Genomic DNA, 21,858 nt, shown 5'->3' on the forward strand with positions numbered 1-21,858 from the left:
CTGGTGACTGTAGAGACCCCGTGACAGGACCAGTGGACCCATGAGTACTTCCATTACCCCCATTTCCTTCTCAATGTGGCCCAGATCCCCTCCTCTCCAGAAGATTTTAGATCTCTAACCAGAGGGAACAGGACTGGAGGAGACTGAAGGAGACTGGGTGAGGCTGGAGCAGGAAGAAAGTGGCTGAAGCAGGCAGGGAGAGGGACGAGGCTGGGGGTGACTGGATGAGACTGGCCTTTAAACAGGGCCTGACTGATTGGGGGGCTCATTGCTGCTGAGCGTGCTCAGTCTGCGTGCTGCAGAGACAGACATCCAGCAGGGAGCTTTAGGCTCCTCTCAGAGGGAGAAGTGCTTGGCTGACTCTGCATTATGTGTACCAGACAAACACCATTACGCTTTGTTTGCCTGGGGTGGAAGGCAACTCAATGAGGCTACAAAGATCTGCATTCAGATGTCTTGTATTTTTTTCCATAGATGTTTTTCCTCTCTAAATATTTATGGCGAGGTAAAAGCTTTCTCATTTGTGATAATTACCATTCACCAACCTTGCAAAACGCTTTTATTTCTCTCAAAACTGGTGGGTTTGGCCTCTCTACTTAGAAAAGTTTTTCTCAGACACAACAAACAACACATTCTCATTCTTAAGAGTGAATCATAACAGGGAATGAAAGCTGCATGGACCACAAGTTAATACCGTGTTCGTGTGCTAGTCGGAAGAAGGAAACTACGAAATGTCCAACGTGCTAACTGGTTGAACACGGCACATGTATAACTACAACCTGTTAGCAAGTCGGAAATGTGCGAGTTTCCTAGTTGCGACTAGCACGTGAATGCAGCATTAGATTATGGGAGTGCTGAAGAGTTTGTGAACAGTTATGAAAACAACAAGCTTATATTGGGTGGCAGGTAGCCTAGTGTTTAAAGTGTTGGGCCAGTAACAGTAAAGGTTGCTGGATCGAATCCCCGAGCTGACATGGTAAAAATCTGTTGTTCTGCCCCTGAACAAGGCAGTTAACCCACTGTTCCCCAGTAGGTCGTCATTGTAAATAAGAATTTGTTCTTAACTGACTTGCCTAGTTAAAAAGGTTCAATTAAAAATATTTATTCACAACCTATGTCTCAAGAAAACAATAGAACAATAGATAACCATGGAGGAAAATGCATTTCAATTGTTGACTTTAAGGTGAAATGCCTACGGTTTACAGTCTAATTCATTGATGAGACTTTTGACAGTATGCAGTCCGTGGAAGTCTCTGCATTTTGGAGAAAAAACACATTCTACATCACACATGTCTATGCTGATTCTATCTCCTGGCATAGAAAACACTAGAGCCATTGTTCTTATACTATTAAAAGAAGTGTTACCTTCAAAATCATCAAACGAAGTAAAATTCCCATGTGAGGTGAACTTGATTAATTGAAATTGACTAGGGGATGTGGAATTGGCAGTAACACCGATACTCAGATGTGATAAGATTAAGTTTAAACTGTAGCTCTAATTCATAGAAAATGGCAGAGTCTCCTGGCATATGCAGCACAGTGAGAGGAAGAAATGCTTAGACGTTCAATAATTCTATGAGTAAAGCACATCCATGCTTACCTTACTGTTTGAGGGGTTTATGACAATAAACCCAGCTATCATTTTACAACATGTGCTATCACTATCACGACTGGGGTTGCAAATTCATAAATTCTGAACCAAACAATTGCCCTAACTTAAATTCCAGAAAGTGCTATGAGAGATTTAATGGACTTGAAAATGTCTGCAGTGAGGGAAAAAATTAAACAGTCCACTCCTTATCACCACTCCGCAGATGCCCCACTAAAGCACATGAGAGGGAAGGTTTTCGCTGTGCAGCTTCGCTAACACCTAAGGTCAGACAGAGCGGTTGGCCGCTGATGGCTGCCATTGCCCTCTGTGCCAGACTGACAAAGCTCTGCCTGGTGGCTATATCCTTCCTGTCATGTTTTGTCAGAATATCTGTTTTCCAAAGCTTCAAACTGGGTTTTTATGAAAGGCAGCTCAGAAGTATCCATTTAGAGCTTTCCGAAGTAACACACAATGCCCTGTAGCCTTTTAATTCAAGACCATTCTCTTTTCTGTTCTTCTCAAGCTGCTGGTGGCTGGACTATATTCTCCAACCATAGCATGAAGACATTCAAAGCTGTAAACAAAGAAATAATATCTTGTTACTAAATAGGCATTATTTGCATTGTGCTCTGTGCAGCATGCCTGCTGTAGAGTTATTACTAGAGATGGGGGAAAACATTTATTCAGTTTAATATCAGGATATTATTTTTTACAATATATTGTATCGTATCAGTTTGAATATATCGCAATATTAGTTTTCCACTAGTTGGCTGTACCTGCACCAAAACTCCAGTATTTGTCCTTCATAGCTGTAGTGGTTATTTCTATATTATCACACAAGTCAGAGTTATACTTAAACTAAATCTTTATTCACTTATTAATAAGGAGAGCAGGTCACACACACACACACAAGTGAATGATGTGAGTGCCCTGCAATAACGATGGCTGGTCGACAAACCACCCTCCGACACAAAGAATACCAAAAGCTTTTATATGGCAAAGATACACCCCCTTAGTCTACATGACAAACAACAGATGTGTGGAATGAGTCCCAAGGTGAGACTTGATATATGATAAAGGGATATCCCCCAGGCAGATAGCATTTGCTATGAAGTCTGTACAGAGTTTGTCCCCTAAGACAAGGCTCTGATCTTGTCCCTGGTACTTCGCAGTACAGAAATACCAACTCATTCTATGGCATAAATCAATTGTCAGCTCCAGATACCCCTATCTCAAAAGCTCCTCTCAGTTCACACAGACACAACAGAGTTCTAAGAACCCTATTATATTTCATAAAACAACGTAGCTTGTTCTCCATCTCATTTTTAAATAGGGAGCTAATTTGTTTTTAGCATTTTTATTTCCATGGCTCACTCTTGTCCCTCTGCGGCAGATGTATCAGACAAATAGTTATTTTATTACAGAGCAGTACTGTACTATCCTTTCTACAATGGGGAATTGTCGTCAGAGTTGATTTAAACATGTAACAAGCGAATACAATACACTGTTGTGGAACTAACTTTAGAATGTAATACCTGCATCAGGATTGTTGTTAACATTCCTCTAACCTTCTCCATGCTGTGTTATTTGTCTTCACATAGATATTTATCTGAATAATTGCGGTTTAGGGAATTGATTAAATAACTGACAGAGAGCGGGAGTAGCTAATGAAGCTGAACCTGAGACCTGAGGTCTGAGGGGTCATGTCATGAGTGTGAGAAGTACTAGCTGATGCACATCATACACTTCAGGCTATCCTCTTTGATGAATGCACCACTACCATTTCAAGGAGCCTTCTGTGGGTCCAACAGAATCAGACTGCAGCGAGCCAACACCACCGCTGTTGGAATGCTCAACCTGAGTTCATGAGAGTTCTGTACAAAATTCAGTGGATGGGGTCGGATGCGAATGCAAACAACATTTTAAGTATATTTTGGGAGAATGTGTAATGACTTCAGTCCTTCCAGTATCACCACCTTAAAACATATTGGATCTATTTTAACACTTTGCATTTGCATTCTAAAGGCAGCAGTGAATATTTGATGGCTTGCACTTGTGTAGTGAGGTGGTGGAGCAGAGAGGCAGAGGAGAGAGGCTGGCAGAGCAGAGCAGAGCACTCCTGGCATAAACTCATTTTATGACCAAAGATTCTGGCTCCACTTCAGCCTCTGACTGGCGTGGGCTACTTCTCTATACAAGCTGATGGCCTTGATTCTAAATCAATAGAAAGAATAGCAGCTCTTTGAGATACAAACATTCACAGATGTGAAAACAACGCCTGCAGAAGATGAAGGTTTCATGAGGAAGTGGAATATAGAAACCACACATGCTACAGATATCAGTAATGTGGTTTACAGATCAATGTCTCTCAAATGTACAAAAAACTCATGTTAATTGAGCACACATCTGTGATGCCTGTGTGTCAGAGGCAGTTGTGGGAACAAGTAATACATCACTCAGACTATTTCAGGAGTAGAGATGCCATGATTCAGAACACCACTCATATCTCTGGGCATTCCTTCAGGTATGGCCTGCAGTGACATAGTGACAGCTCTTGAGAGGTGGACAGGACTTAACCAGTGTTGACAAGTTGAAGAGACCTTTTTAACATTTAAAACAGAAAATATTTGAAACTTCTGAATATTGTGTATGATAAATACCCCCACATTGTTTCTGCTGATGCACCTGCTGCAGTCAATGTGGAAGATGTCCCCTGTGACAATGATGCAATTCAGGTGCAAGCTCTGAGCTTCAAAGGGCCTGATAACTTCACCTAGCATCACGTCCTACAGTAACACAAAGTCGTCTCTATAGTGGTTCCCTGTGGAAACAGATGCATAAAAGGCTCTCCTCCTCCAGCCCTGTGGTCTGTGCTCTTCAACATGAGGCATCTGACACCAACACCCAAGTCTAATAGTTTACTGAAATAGCAGAGGATGCTAATGCAAATGTCACATGGGGCTTTCAAGTTCAACTGGAGAGAAGAGGAAGAGTGAGTTGAACTTGGAGGGTAAATACATTATCATTCTCTTAAAATTAGAATTTAATGCTACTGTCTTTCATGCTAATGTCACAACTTAAAGTGAAAATAATTAGGGTTTCTCTCTGACGTAAGGTGAATGAAGTTATCAAAAGAGGATGGGATAATGAGAGTGGTTGATATTCTTTGAAGCAATTTTCTCTCGATTCAAAGGTTACAAGACGCGCCTACATGGTAATGCCAGAGGCGAAACACACCGACACAGGTTGCAAAGTTAACACAGTGGGAAGGTTTACATATCATTGGGTCTTCTTTCTGAGCAGAGCAGATTAGGGGCTTGCCTTGAAGCATACCTGAACCGTTCCTGGGAAACTGCTTAAAAAATATTTAAAACACAACTATTAAACCCAATCCAACGTTATGTTTCAAGACAGTCTCTTGAGTGAGCTACACTTAATTCGAGTGTCTTGATAGGCCACTGTCTGCTTCTACAGGTCTGTCCTTCCATACGAGATGAGTCAGTGGATGAGACAGAGATGACTAAACCTCTGCCCTCTGCCCATTGGCCAGAATGGAGAGGTTTGATAATGCAGGCATGGATGATTTCCCCCTCATAATAGCATCTGTTCAAAGTTAATCTTTTGAGTCGTCTGTGGTTTTACAACAAAAAAACAACAGCGGGTGCACTCAATGGGATTCAACCGAACCGTGCACGCTCCTCTGGCTTCAAAGCAAATCATCACTTCTAGTCTTTGTACCTGCATGCTTTTACCACTAACAGCATTTCAAAGAACATCATTGCATGCAAATGTTTTTGGCTTCAGCCAAAACTCCTGACGCAATGAGGCCAGAATGACTCTTTGTCTTCACCTGCAACTGTCTCTTCTGGCCTTGAAACAGACAGAAGGGTGCTGTCTTACGTTCCCTTTCAGTATATGACAACTTCACATCTCGACTGCAATCATACATTACTAGTTTGACTACAACATGTCTATATGTCCACATCAATACAACTACAGTAGTATGGCTTATGATGGACATCGCTAATGCCCAGTGACAGTTGAACATGCTTGGGACTAGGGCTGTTTCTTTGATCGTATTACCACAAGACCATTTAGTCACGGTAACTTGGCTTCTCCAAGCTCTGATGCTGCTGATGGTCATTAGTAGCCTACCAAACTTGCTAAATGCCTGGTACTCAGCACTCCATTGTCCCTCTAATCACTCTGACATCAATGGAAATGTTTTCGAAAAATCAAATCAAACACTTCATGAGAGCATATAAGCTCTTGTTGCGCAACATTTCTATAGGCTATGCAATGAACACAGTTGATGGCCTCTTTTAAAAAGAGGAGGATCCCATCAGCTTTCTATAGGCTAAGTCTACTATATTTATTTATCCTAATATTAAAGCAGATTGCTTTGCTTAACAACAGGAGCATAGCCTTCCTGGCTGGCATGAAAATGAACCATGGGAAAAGTGTCCTCCATTCACGACTTAAGTGCATGTTTCGAGACAGGAGCATGATAATGGTCTATTCTAAATCAAAACCAATTTCACATATCTATTATTGAGAATATGAAAAGACAACATTACGTTAAGAATCATCTGACGGGTGACAATACTTGTGAATGATGTATTATCACTTGTGAATGATGCCCAGTGTGTGTAGTAAGACAAGAAACAGTGCATGCCTTTTTTTTGCTACTTAAAAAAAATCAGTCGCACACCTCATGTAGCTTAGTGCATAGGCCTATATGTTTGATACTTTTTGAATCACAATTAAAGTGAGGAGTATTTGTGTCTGCAATGAAGTCCTTTTGTGGGGAAAAACTCATTCTGATTGGCTGGGCCTGGCTCCCCAGTGGGTGGGCCCATCTGCCAAAGGTGCATCCTTGCCCAGTCATGTGAAATCCATAGATTAGGGCCTTGTGAATTTATATAAATTGACTGATTTCCTTATTTAAACTGTAACTCAGTAAAGTCTTTGAAATTGTTGCATGTACCGTATGCATTTGCAGTCACTTTTGAGAACAGTGTTTTGCTGCTAATTGATTGCATTTTGTAACATTCACGCTCATAGCATACTGCCGTTTACGCATTGCTGCATCTATGATTTGAAGAAATAGCCTAATTGTTTATCAACATTTTAAGTCAAATGTTGTAATCTGTTGCATCAGCCTCATTACTTTTAAACATTTTTAGGTCAACTTTTGTACTATTGGGGTGGCAGGGTAGCCTAGTGGTTAGAGCGTTGGATTAGTAACCGAAAGGTTGCAAGTTCAAATCCCCGAGCTGACAAGGTACAAATCTGTCATTCTGCCCCTGAACAGGCAGTTAACCCACTGTTCCTAGGCCATCATTGAAAATAAGATTTTGTTCTTAACTGACTATCTGAGAGAGCCACATGAGTGAGAGGTGCTTTGGAGTGCCACAGTCGGGAGAAGGGAATTATAATTGTTATATTCTGCCCAAGGTCACAATGTCCACCGCAAAAGGCATGGATTTTTTTAGGGGGCATTATGGCCACACAAGGGGGATGCTGCTGGGAAATTCATGGTCTGTTGAGAATATTATCAAGTGCTTGTCAAATTGAGAATGAGTGATTGATGAAGTTTGTGCAGCCTGCACAATAAACAAATCAGAGCTCATGTCTTTCATGAGAATTTTTTCCAATCATCATTAGAGTTGCATCGTGCAGCTTCAGAATGTATTAAAATCTAAACATATAGCCCAAAGTTTATATCACAACTAAAGTTGCATAAATAACTCAATATTAAGCATATGAGGAACTATTTCTTTGTGAACCACTCAACACAGAATTGCGTGCACTTCCTTGGAAATCGTTTGGAGAAAATATATTTTAAATTTTATTCAACTATGTTCAATTGTATTCTTCATACTATAAAATAATTTAAAAAACAGTGTGGATTCTAAGCAACTCTTGTTGCTAAATGAACTAGTGTAGCCCACAGCCATATGGCATAACCAGATCAGGGCCTAACATAAGGACAACTGCTATTCTGTTCTTCTGAAATAGACTACATTTTCTTCATATCATGTTTTTTTTATACCTGTCTCAAAATAAATCATGGATTTCTTGTGAAGGTCTAGGCTATATTACATGGATTTATTAACCTTTTTAAAATGTAGATGTTCCAAAGATTGCATCAGTGGCCTGTAGGCTATGTGTGGAAGCCAGGAGATGCTAAATGTGTTTATGTTAATTAACAGTCAATTGCCGTGAGACCAGCAGTTATTTGCTTGACAATCACCGTCTGACAAAATTTCATGACCCCCACAGCCCTACTGTACTTGCAATATGTTCAATATAATGATGAATGAATGAATATAAAGATAACCTACACAGGAAGGCACATTACTATAACTGGTAGTATTAATGTGCACTATAAGAAAACACAACAGCATGAATGGGGCATGTCTTTAATGCTCACAGGGCAGATTGTGATTATATGGATTGGTGATAACTATTATGAATAACAGGATGTGTTGCAGCCCAGTGGACAAAAGTGGCCAGATGCTAATTGCTGTAGTGATTTTAATGAACATCTGAAAATAAACCTGTGTGGTGTGTGTGTTGCCTTCAGGTGGTTTGTGAGGAATACTGAAAAACAATTAGATAACAGGAGAATTTAGCGACACGAAGTAATTCAGTTCCAGGGTAAAAATTATCAAATGAGACATGGTGATAATTGAGGCTGATTTTCAACATCCTGTGGGTATGAGATGCCTTAGTAGCACTCTCTCCCAATACATCAGCACAAATGCCAGTCTGCAATGGAGCACTAATTTCTGTCAGGATCAGGGAATATTCAACTCTGGCTGATTGGGCCTATATTCGTAGCTCCTCACAGGTTCTTCATTCCCTCTAATTAACTAGCAATTAGGTCCCATTGCCGCTAATTAGAATCCCCTGCTCAAGATATGGGAGAAAAAAGTGGCTCCTCTGTAATTAGCTGCTTCATTCACTCAATAGTTAGTATAAGTTAGAAAGCCTCTCCACTCAGTACACCCCGTAATAAGAACACTGACGCAGGAGGGAGTTGTTTCACTCACTGACGGTTCAACAACAATGACATAGCAGCAACCTCAATAGTCTCACAGCTACGCATGTGGCAATGAATAACTATCATAGAATAACACACAATGACCAAGTATAACAGTTAGTTAGGTCCATTCGGTTCACTTCTGGATCAGTGATGGATTATTAATGTTTTAAAAGCCCTGGGAGCCAGTGAGTAGGGGACATGATGAGACATATGCATTTTGATTAACATCCCAATTAGGGTTAACAGTGATGAATCCTCGGGCAGGCCACTGGTGATGCAGTCTCCTGCTGAGTCTCTTCCTTCCTTCCCGTCATCATCTCTCTCTGTCTCACTTCCTTCAGTCTCTGGGTTATCAATCCATGGTTTACACCAACCTTCATACATATGTATACATATGTAGGATATTCATTTGAGCCAGTTTGCTACAGTGGTTAAAATATCCTGCAGCAACAGGAAATGTGAATTATTATGTAGATTATAATTAATATACATTTTTGTAGAGGTTGATAAATTTTTCATACGGGTAAATTCAGTCTGAAATGTCTGTGAAAATGTCAAACCTCAGAATCCTTTTTAAACCTCAAATACACTACGTTTGAAAGTTCTCCTGCAACAAGGTGATCAAATTAAGATCCTACAACTGTAGTCTGCTGATTCTTTAGGGAGAGGTGCAGAGGCATAGAGAAATAAGGCATGCAATAAGAACAACTCTTCTTTTCCTCTTTGCCAATAGACTCCAGCGATACCCTACCTTAAATGTCTTAACCTGCACACACTACCTACGGAATAAGACATCTTCATTACAGATATAGGATCTTCATTTGATCACTGTGTTGGTGTTGAACCTCCCTGAAATGCAGGACATGTAGTGTATTTAAGGTTTAAAAAGGCTTCTGAAGTTTGTAATTGAACATTTCAGACTTGATTTTCCCTTTGAAAAATGCATCAACCCCTACAAAAAAATGTACATGAATTATAATTCACATAATACTTCACAGGATTATTTTCCTGCTGTAGCGAAATAGCTCAAATTAAGTTCCTACATCTGTAAATTTCTCCAGACCTGTTTTCGAATGCAGTCATCGACTGTTCTGTGCTCTGCACGACCTCGATTTGCACCACCGACTTTCTGTATGAATTCCTAAATAAGAAAATGAGTTTGTGCATTTCCCCTGTGTAGTACATCCTGGTATGTTTCCTGCTCTATGAGAAAACAGTCCTACTCATAAATCAATTCATCAAAGAATAATACAGTATTAGAAAACTAGAAAGACTGTAGAACTCCAGAAATAAAGGGCTTTTTCTGCTCAAACGAAAATGTTACTTTCTTACTCAGAGGCATGAATTATGAAGTAAATAGGATGGCAGACAAATATGGGTAGAAAATCTAGCATGTAAAAACAAAGCACTCCAATTTGTCTAAGTTACTGTCACCTTCACTCAGCTTCCTCGTTTCGCCACATGGAGATGAGCCTTCCCTACAAAGTCTGTATGGTGGAACACAAGCTGTCTTTGTGCCCATGTGTGCACTTAGCAAATAGACTGGGCAGATATGAGGGACTGAAACAAATTGCTTGGGATGATGGTTGGGTACAGAGGAGAGGCAGAGTCTGCATGAGCCCATCTTAATCATGGTATAGCCAGAGAGGGCTGTCAAATGCTTTTGTTTCAGTGGGACACTTCTAAACGCTGTTCTGAATTATCTGTACGTTGCTTTCTAGATATTATAGCAGATACGGAGTAAACCGTAAAAATAACCTCCTCCTTACACTTCTCCAGAAATGAGACATACATCTACCTCAGAATCACAGTAGTGACTAACAACAATTACATGAAGACACTATTTTATTAGTTAATTCAAATAAACATGGAACAGCAACCTTGAAGAAGTGCCATAAATAGTTTCCTGTTTAGAGTAAATTGTCAGGTGACACTCTTGGAACTGAAATACTTTCAAGGGAGGTTACAATTTCTAATTTATTTTGATTTTCTTCATGATGCTTTTGCCCTCTGGATTCAAGGTAATTAATTGTTTTCATTAGCAATCATCCTCCAGTGCATTTGTTTCACTGTAACTCAATAATCGTTCCATTACTGGTAAAGCAAATCAACATTCTGGAGACTCCCTTTCCATACTCTCACACTCCACCCCTGCTTCAGCACACTTTCACTGACACCACATTCCCTTTGGATTGGTAGATCTTAATTGTCATTCCAGTAAATTGTCAATCCCAAAACCACTACATACATTGAGGCTGTACTCTGTAAAGAACAGACACCCTGTAGAGGAAGGACAACATTTCTACTCTGTTACCGTGGCACCAATGCTACCCTGACACCCAGATTCTACCAACCCATAACCTGCAAAGGTAATTAACTGTGGGAGTTGCTGAGATGAATTCTGAGAGTTAAAAGGCAGCATGGGAAAAAGAGGGAAACGAGGCGGTCTTCTGGTCAGACTACGGAGACGGGCACATCGTGCCCCACTTCCTAGCATTCTTCTTGCCAATGTCCAGTCTCTTGACAACAAGGTTGATGAAATCCGAGCAAGGGTAGCATTCCAGAGGGACATCAGAGACTGTAACGTTCTGTGCTTCACGGAAACATGGCTCACTGGAGAGACGCTATCCGAAGCGGTGCAGCCAACGGGTTTCTCCACGCATCGCGCCGACAGAAACAAACACCTTTCTGGTAAGAAGAGGGGTGGGGGTGTATACCTTATGGCTAACGAGGCATGGTGCAATGAAAGAAACATACAGGAACTCAAATCCTTCTGTTCACCTGATTTAGAATTCCTCGCAATCAAATGTAGACCGCATTATCTACCAAGAGAATTCTCTTCGATTATAATCACAGCCGTATATATCCCCCCCCCCCAAGCAGACACATCGATGGCTCTGAACGAACTTTATTTAACTCTTTGCAAACTGGAAACCATTTATCCGGAGGCTGCATTCATTGTTTCTGGGGATTTTAACAAGGCTAATCTGAAAACAAGACTCCCTAAATTTTATCAGCATATCAATTGCGCAACCAGGGGTGGAAAAACCTTGGATCACTGTTACTCTAACTTCCGCGACGCATATAAGGCCCTGCCCCGCCCCCCTTTCGGAAAAGCTGACCACGACTCCATTTTGCTGATACCTGCCTACAGACAAAAACTAAAAAAGAAGCTCCCACGCTGAGGTCTGTCCAACGCTGGTCCGACCAAGCTGACTCCACACTCCAAGACTGCTTCCATCACGTGGACTGGGACATGTTTCGTATTGCGTCAGATAACAACATTGACGAATACGCTGATTCGGTGTGCGAGTTCATTAGAACGTGCGTTGAAGATGTCGTTCCCATAGCAACGATTAAAACATTCCCTAACCAGAAACCGTGGATTGATGGCAGCATTCGAGTGAAACTGAAAGCGCAAACCACTGCTTTCAATCAGGGCAAGGTGTCTGGTAACATGACTGAATACAAACAGTGCAGCTATTCCCTCCGTAAGGCTATCAAACAAGCTAAGCGTCAGTACAGAGACAAAGTAGAATCTCAATTCAACGGCTCAGACACAAGAGGCATGTGGCAGGGTCTACAGTCAATCACGGACTACAGGAAGAAATCCAGCCCAGTCACGGACCAGGATGTCTTGCTCCCAGGCAGACTAAATAACTTTTTTGCCCGCTTTGAGGACAATACAGTGCCACTGACACGGCCTGCAACGGAAACATGCGGTCTCTCCTTCACTGCAGCCGAAGTGAGTAAAGCATTTTAACGTGGTAACTCTCGCAAGGCTGCAGGCCCAGACGGCATCCCCAGCCGCGCCCTCAGAGCATGCGCAGACCAGCTGGCTGGTGTGTTTATGGACATATTCAATCAATCCCTATACCAGTCTGCTGTTCCCACATGCTTCAAGAGGGCCACCATTGTTCCTGTTCCCAAGAAAGCTAAGGTAACTGAGCTAAACGACTACCGCCCCGTAGCACTCACTTACGTCATCATGAAGTGCTTTGAGAGACTAGTCAAGGACCATATCACCTCCACCCTACCTGACACCCTAGACCCACTCCAATTTGCTTACCGCCCAAATAGGTCCACAGACGATGCAATCTCAACCACACTGCACACTGCCCTAACCCATCTGGACAAGAGGAATACCTATGTGAGAATGCTGTTCATCGACTACAGCTCGGCATTCAACACCATAGTACCCTCCAAGCTCGTCATCAAGCTCGAGACCCTGGGTCTCGACCCCGCCCTGTGCAACTGTGTACTGGACTTCCTGACGGGCCGCCCCCAGGTGGTGAGGGTAGGTAACAACATCTCCTCCCCGCTGATCCTCAACACTGGGGCCCCACAAGGGTGCGTTCTGAGCCCTCTCCTGTACTCCCTGTTCACCCACGACTGCGTGGCCACGTACGCCTCCAACACAATCATCAAGTTTGCGGACGACACAACAGTGGTAGGCTTGATTACCAACAACGACGAGGCGGCCTACAGGGAGGAGGTGAGGGCCCTCGGAGTGTGGTGTCAGGAAAATAACCTCACACTCAACGTCAACAAAACTAAGGAGATGATTGTGGACTTCAGGAAACAGCAGAGGGAACACCCCCCTATCCACATCGATGGAATAGTAGTGGAGAGAGTAGCAAGTTTTAAGTTCCTCGGCATACACATCACAGACAAACTGAATTGGTCCACTCACACAGACAGCATCGTGAAGAAGGCGCAGCAGCGCCTCTTCAACCTCAGGAGGCTGAAGAAATTCGGCTTGTCACCAAAAGCACTCACAAACTTCTACAGATGCACAATCGAGAGCATCCTGGCAACTGCTCCGCCCTCAACCGTAAGGCTCTCCAGAGGGTAGTGAGGTCTGCACAACGCATCACCGGGGGCAAACAACCTGCCCTCCAGGACACCTACACCACCCGATGTTACAGGAAGGCCATAAAGATCATCAAGGACATCAACCACCCGAGCCACTGCCTGTTCACCCCGCTATCATCCAGAAGGCGAGGTCAGTACAGGTGCATCAAAGCTGGGACTGAGAGACTGAAAAACAGCTTCTATCTCAAGGCCATCAGACTGTTAAACAGCCACCACTAACATTGAGTGGCTGCTGCCAACACACTGACACTGACTTAACTCCAGCCACTTTAATAATGGGAATTGATGGGAAATGATGTAAATATATCACTAGCCACTTTAAACAATGCTACCTTATATAATGTTACTTACCCTACATTATTCATCTCATATGCATACGTATATACTGTACTCTATATCATCGACTGCATCCTTATGTAATACATGTATCACTAGCCACTTTAACTATGCCACTTTGTTTACATACTCATCTCATATGTATATACTGTACTCGAAACCATCTACTGTATCTTGCCTATGCTGCTCTGTACCATCACTCATTCATATATCCTTATGTACATATTCTTTATCCCCATACACTGTGTATAAGACAGTAGTTTAGGAATTGTTAGTTAGATTACTTGTTGGTTATTACTGCATTGTCGGAACTAGAAGCACAAGCATTTCGCTACACTCGCATTAACATCTGCTAACCATGTGTATGTGACAAATAAAATTTGATTTGATTTGATTTGGGAGAATGAGATACTGTATCTCCACTTCCCATTGAGGGAAAAGGGTTACAGCATTTCTGCATTCTGCTCTGAAATGAGGATATTCATTGGTCCCTTAATAGTATATAAAGATTGTCAGTACAAAGCTGGGTACTTCCAGTTGAAGTCGGAAGTTTACATACACCTTAGCCAAATATATTTAAACTCAGTTTTTCACAATATCTGACATTTGGATGACCCATTTGCGACCAAGCTTTAACTTCCTGATTGATGTCTTGAGATGTTGCTTCAATATATCCACATACATTTCCCTCCCTCATGATGCCATCTATTTTGTGAAGTGAACTAGTCCCTCCTGCAGCAAAGCACCCCCACAACATCATGCTGCCACCCCCGTGCTTCACGGTTGGGATGTTGTTCTTCGGCTTGCAAGCCTCGCCCTTTTCCTCCAAACAAAACAATGGTCATTACGGCCCAAGATATTTGATTTTGTCTCTTCAGACCAGAGGACATTTCTCCAAAAAGTACGATCTTTGTCCCCATGTGCAGTTGCAAACCGTAGTCTGGCTTTTTTTGTGGCGGTTTTGGAGCAGTGGCTTCTTCCTTGCTGAGCGGCCTTTCAGGTTATGTCAATATAGGACTCATTTTACTGTGGATATAGATACTTTTGTACCTGTTTCCTCCAGCATCTTCACAAAATCCTTTGTTGTTGTTCTGGGATTGATTTTTCGCACCAAAGTACGTTCATCTCTAAAAGACTGAACGCGTCTCCTTCCCAAGCGGTATGACGACTGTGTGGTTCCATGTTGTTTATACTTGCGTACTATTGTTTGTACAGATGAACGTGGTATCGTCAGGCCTTTGGAAATTGCTCCGAAGGAGGAATCAGACTTGTGGAGGTCTACTTTTTTTCCCCATGATGTCAAGCAAAGAGGCATTGAGTTTGAAGGTAGGTCTTGAAATACATCCACAGGTACACCTCCAATTGACTCAAATGATGTCAATTAGCCTATCAGAAGCTTCTAAAGCCATAACATCATTTTCTGGAATTTCCCAAGCTGTTTAAATGCACAGTCAACTTATTGCATGTAAACTTCTGAACCACTGGAATTGTAATACAGTGAATTATAAGTGAAATAATCTGTCTGTGAACAATTGTTGGAAAATGACTTGTGTCATGCAAAGTAGATGTCCTAACCGACTTTCCACAAATGTATTGTTAACACACTATAGTTTTGGCGTGGTTGAAAAACGAGATTTAATGACTCCAACCTAAGTGTATGTAAACTCCGACTGTAACTAAATATTTAATGAAACTGCTCGCGCGCACCAATGAGCGTCTGCGTTGCCAAGGGCTAAAATAGAAGTAACTCCTATTACTGACGCAGATCACGCTGCAAGTCCTGCTTCTCCCATCTCCTCATTGGTTTATAGAAGCAGGGACCCACGTGCTATCTCTTCATTGGTTATACCGACGTGGGTGATTGAAAGACTAAATGTTTTGTCGGTTGTCGTGGTAATACTATGAAAATGTAGATGCCAATCACCATATAAGTCGAAAGATGAAAAGGCCTGGAAGGAGGAGAGATGACTAGAAAGGATTCGGTTGGCCGCTTTATGTGTGGATTAATTGAGTAGAGCACCTTGTGCATTTCAGGTAAAATAACAACTCAATGTTTATATCCCACGACAAATTAGCTAGCAAGTGCAAGCTAACTAGCTAAATTGCCATACATGTTTAATGCTTTTCGACCTGTCCCCAAATTATTGTCATTGGTTCAGAGTTTGTTTTGATATTTTAACCTGCGTGTCGTGATTGCGTTTGGTGTCGGGGGACAAAATACATTTGAGCACGTTGGTGCACGCACGTAGCCGGTTTGGGTTGCGTGTTAGTCTTTGATGCATTAAGTAACGTTTACAAAAAACAAAAGTAACCTGGCATCGCCAATGATTTGATTAGTATTTTGGGCAGCTTCCCAACAGTCAGCAGATCAGCTGAACATGGCCTGTTCAGCCCTAATGTTAGATCAAGAGAACCACTTTTTTCCGATCCATATTCAACCTATATTCAGCAAGTTAAGCATAATGTATTATTATGACACTTGGTCAACGCCTGCTGCCTCTTGCAGCCATTATGTCATTCAATATTTAATTGAAAGGATGTGGGGGCAAACTGACTTGGCATGGCAGAATACGGGGGGTGATATTTTTGTGGAAGCAACAAGGCAGATAAGTGCTCTATAGCCAAAACCATGCAAAAAGATAAAACCATCGGCTATACATGTCTTCTTCCATTATGCAACATTTATTACCTGCCCTCCAGCAAGGAGTGTAACACACACACACACACACACACACACACACACACACACACACACACACACACACACACACACACACGTCCCCTCTCTCGCTCCTCTTCTCAAGAGTAAACACTCATTGTGATTTAGAGGGCTTTTCAATTGATTTGACAGGTTGATTTGATTGAGGCCTTCCAATCAAATAGCATCATCATCTCCTTCTGAATCAGCAACATAGCATTAGTTATCCCCAGGGGTAATATACAGCCCCCAAGGTAAAATAAACTGCCTTCTCACAAAAACAATCACCATTAAATACACCCATACTTTGTCTTTGCTTTCCTCGTGTTCAGAGGGGAGATCTATAGTAAAGTCTCTGAGGCACAGCTCTACTTTACAGAAGAAAACTCCTTTGAGTTCTGTCATGTCTAAATTCATATTCACTTTTTTATGACTCAGGACCTCTCAAGTGAATTCGCAGTTACCTGTGTAGAGGAGCACTCTTGAATGGCTCCAAATGTGAGCGCTGGTATGCTCATAAAAAGACAGGTAAACACATTGCAGGAGGAAAGACACTTCACACTTACAATACAAACACCATCATTCTGAGTGGTTGATGCCTGAATGATGCCCAGTGTTATACAGCACAAGACACAATTCTATTAGAGTTCGACCGATTATGATTTTTCAACGTCGATCCCGATTATTGGAGGACCAAAAAAAAAACAGATACCGATTACTCGGCCGAATATATATATATATGTAATAATGACAATTACAGCAATGCTGAGTGAACAATGAACACTTTTATTTTAACTTCATATAATACATAAATAAAATCTATTTAGTCTCAAATATAATGAAACATGTTTAAATAATGCAAAAACACAGTGTTGGAGAAGAAAGTAAAAGTGCAATATGTGCCATCTAAAAAAGCTAACGTTTAAGTTCCTTGCTCAGAACATATGAAAGCTGGTGGTTTAATATTCCCAGTTCTTCAATATTCCCAGTTAAGAAGTTTTAAGTTGTAGTTATTATAGGAATTATGACGCGTAGACTATTTCTCTCTATACCATTTGTATTTCATATACCTTTGACTATTGGATGTCCTAATAGGCACTAGAATGCCGTAGAGTGCAGTAACAGCACTTATGGTGGGCGTGTGTGGACTTTTCAGCACCCAGCCAAGCCTCATTCAGTGACTGTGCTTAATACAAATCAAGGGTTGTGTGCAGTGCCTTATGCGCTCTTTAGACAAATGCAGACCACTGCCCTCAATCATCAAATACGGATATGAGGAGTTTTCAAGCCGTATTATATTGAGTATGGAGGTGACATCAGTCAGACACATTTTAACGGACTGTCTGTGTCCAACATGGTGAAAATGTACCGGTGAAAATGTTCCCTTCCCACATGCAGTGACACACTGTCGGACATGGGGCATTATCTTTACATCTCAAGCAGCGCTTGAGGTGTGTGTGGTTTTGTTTTACTATCCTTGTGGAGACCAGAAGTCCTCACAAGGATAGTCAAACAAGAACATTTGGATAAGTGGGGACATTTCGCCGGTCCCCACGAGGAAAAGGGCTATTTTAGGCTTAGCAGCTAGGTTTAGGGTTACAATAAGGATTATGGGTAGAATTAAGGTCAGGGTTAGAGGTTTAGGAGTTAAGGTTAGATTTAGGGTTAGGGAAAATAGGATTTTGAATGGGAATATATTTGTTGGTCCCCACAAGGATAGTAAAACAAAAGTATGTGCGCGCGTGTGTGTGTGTGTGTGTGTGTGTGTGTGTGTGTGTGTGTGTGTGTGTGTGTGTGTGTGTGTGTGTGTGTGTGTGTGTGTGTGTGTGTGTGTGTGTGTGTGTGTGACAGTTACAGGGACAGCAAACTAGAAATGTTTTCATTCTTGGCAGTTACATTGACAAGATAAACAGCACTCTAGATGTGTTCTGAGTAGTAGTCTTTCTAGTTTACTATTCTACAAAACTAATCCACATTTTTTTTATGCCTGCCCAAGCTGTGTCTTCAAACCCATCTCAAATCTGAGGTCCTCTAATAGGCTGAGTGATGATACATTCCAAATCAACATGCATGCACAGCTAAGTTACAGTGCATGTTTTATCAGTCCATCCGTCATCCATACAGTATAGTGCTATAGACAGAGGGCATTCTGTCCTTCCAGTGTTTCCGTGTTCTGTGCCACATTGAATTGATCTTTACAATCTGACCTAATGCGACATTTCCCCTTTTGAGTAACACAAATAGTCCAAACATTTCCTGAGAAGATGAGACAGTTAGGCAGACATTTTACACAGCAAACGTACAGAGCGCTGTTCAACAAGCTGCTCTCTGTCAGTGCCAAATAGTGAAATGTAGTCTTGGCACCACAACTGGCCAGCCAGGCTTGACTATGTACAGTGCCTCACAGCTCAGTGAAGTCCACCTCTGCCCGTGACCTAGGGATGGGTGACTCCCTGTAACTCATACTCTACCTGACAAATCAGAGCCTGGTTCACATTATTCTCTTGTGTTGACAAGAGTGAAGCTCAAATCATGACACAAAAAGGGAGGGAGAGAATTACAGTATGAGTATGGAGTAACTGTATGCTGTAAGCTAGGGGCAAAGCCTGAAGGAATTTGAGGAGGGAAATCCAGACATTCCCAAGAACACAAGAGGAATCCAAAGTCAAAAGGATATTCAATGGTTTTTTTTAATATCAGATTACCATTAGATTAATTTAATTAATGGCCCCATTCTGTAGCAATTGAGCTTGTGAGATAATACTATAAAGAACAGTATAACAAAAATTATGTCTGTGTGGAAATTCAACAGTATCTTCAATGCTATGTCTGGGGAAAACAGACCAATCTCTGTTTGGGTACAGTATATACTGTGTGTGACATATTACATTGATATAACATCCTTCAAAATGTAGTCCCAGTACATTTGACATTGAGTTTTAAAGCTCAAAATAGATGACATTGTAGCAGATACGTACAGTACGCTGGGCTAGTTTTCACATTCACAGTATACACTACAGTCTTCATGAGACTATTGGCCTAACAGAAAAACAAACTTCAATAGTTTCACAATAGGCAGTCATAATACACCTGATGAGCAGATGGAGAAAAAAAAATAGACAATTATGCCAAAATGTATATGTATGAAAAATAAGGTTTTAAGCTTCAGCATGTGAGAGACAGCAAACAATGAGTTTGAGTATAACTGCAGCTACACATTGACTATATGTATATTTCATGCTGTGGGAGAAGCCATTAAGTTCACCAACACTGCTCCTGTTATAATACATAGACTACTAGGAATTTTGCCTCCAGAGAGAATAAATTACTTTTGCAATGATCTCATTGTCCTTTTCCCTTTCTGTCACATGGTCCAGACAGGCAGACCACTCAAAGTAAGGGGATGACAAATGTTGGTCACATTATTCATAAAGGAAAATGTTAGGGTCATCTTATGTTATAAATCAACAATGTCATTATTTGCTGAGTTTGGAGATATAGGCTCATTCACATAGGTCGATATCATTAATGCATCGCAAACCATTCATTCAATGCAATTAAACATATGCAACTCAGAATCTATCAAACGGTCAGTAAAGGATACTTGCTCCGTGTAGTGGTTACTTTACCTTGTATGTGCTGGTTGACCACATTCTCCAGTCGATCAAGTCGTTCTATGATCCGTAGGGTTTCCCCCTTCTTATCGCCTTCTAACTTTTTCTCTGGGACAGGCATAGGGACTTTGATGTATACATTCGCGATATAATTAGTGACCCATCCAACATAGAGCAGACACACGATGTTGGTCATGCCACTCAAGATCACGCATGTAGACACCAAAGTTTTGGTTCTCCTGGTGCAAGCCATCCCGACATCCCTCCATACAGCCAACGAAATTCAATACACCAGAGGACAAGTGCGACTGTCGCCCACCAAAATCCTAGAATGTGCTATGCGCGTCACTTGAGAGCAACCTGGATAAATTACAACTCCACAACGATGCAATTCGTTCTGCAAATGCGGGCAACCAGCGCCTCCGGATCCAATAACCGCACTCTGCCTTCACGCGCAGAAGGCTATGATTTAATCCAGATAGGTAGGTCAAAAATTACGAAAAAAAATCTCAGTCGTTGGAAAGTAAAGGTGATTGTCTTGGTGACGAACGTTCCCTTATATCGCTTCATTTGCATGTCCACACCAGACGCGATTTCACCGACAGACAAGAAGGCGTGTGGAACATGCGTTTAACCGCTGTCCAATGAGAAACAATAGTGAAATTGTGTAATAGGCTACTGTGCATTCACTTCCACAATTATCCATGTAGATTCGAATGTGATTCGTGTGTGTAGGGGTGGGGGGGGGGTTATTGTGAAGGTTTTCAATTGCGCTAATAATTAATAGATAGTAATTACTCATTTAAAATGTCGCAGCAATTATTAACTGTAATTGTTTCAAGGTGTTCCTATTTTGATAAAAAGGTAGGCTACTGTGCAGTCCAAGAAGTCATACAATGACTGAAGTTTGACTTTACTGTTTTCCAATCAAGGAGTAGATTAAACCTAGGCTACAATTTACATTGTGAAATGTGACATTTAAATTCTTGTCAAATGCTTATTTCTTGTCACATGCATTCTTGTCATCTGCAACCTGTCACATACTAAGAGTAGGCCTAGTAAACATATCCCAGAGATGACAGCATATTAAATATTGTCACCTTTACAGACAATCAGACTGATTGCCTTGGAGAAAACACTCAGTTGGTATGTCATGTGTTGTTCTTGTGACAAAATTATCCCCATATCGCTTAAGGTAATTGTTGACACCTAATCTTTTTTGTATCCAAATAAATTAATGACCATTTTTTTTAATAGCGTCTCCCTGCAAATTGAACGTTCAACTTTGTTTCCAATGGATGTGGCACTGAGTAAGAGCGAGACATCACTTGCAATACTTTATCAAGCCACAAGATAGAGACACTGGTACCTAAATGGTAAGGTGTATTATAAGTGTTTGCGCACACCACTTCATCAGTTCGACAGGAGAGGTTCATGTTAGAAAATGAACATGTTTATCTCATAACAGTGTCCTGCTTGTTGCTTGTAGATTAAGCATATTCTGTCTCCAAAGGGGGAACACTGGACAACCCAATTACTACATTTCCATTGATCATCACAGTTACGCTATGTGAGGACACAGTGGAGTAGACAAACAGACGGCCAAACAAAACAATAAGGTGCTGAAACACATTTTCATCCTCATCCTCATTATTGTTATAATCAAACTCACTTAGAATACACATTTTCCCTG

At 41.4% G+C, this 21,858-nt stretch overlaps 1 protein-coding gene across 1 annotated transcript in view; it reads right to left on the minus strand.

Moving 5' to 3' along the window:
• Window positions 1-20,856, minus strand: part of LOC135503852 (polypeptide N-acetylgalactosaminyltransferase 18-like) — a 94,341-nt gene extending 73,485 nt beyond the window's left edge. The window contains exon 1 of the mRNA XM_064922021.1: window positions 20,181-20,856. Coding sequence (XP_064778093.1) covers window positions 20,181-20,418 — 238 coding nt within the window. The 5' untranslated portion in view covers window positions 20,419-20,856. The remainder of the gene's footprint in view (window positions 1-20,180) is intronic.
• Window positions 20,857-21,858: the final 1,002 nt, after the last annotated feature.

This window comes from Oncorhynchus masou, chromosome 2 (genome assembly GCF_036934945.1).
Source record: "Oncorhynchus masou masou isolate Uvic2021 chromosome 2, UVic_Omas_1.1, whole genome shotgun sequence".
NCBI lineage: Eukaryota > Metazoa > Chordata > Actinopteri > Salmoniformes > Salmonidae > Oncorhynchus > Oncorhynchus masou.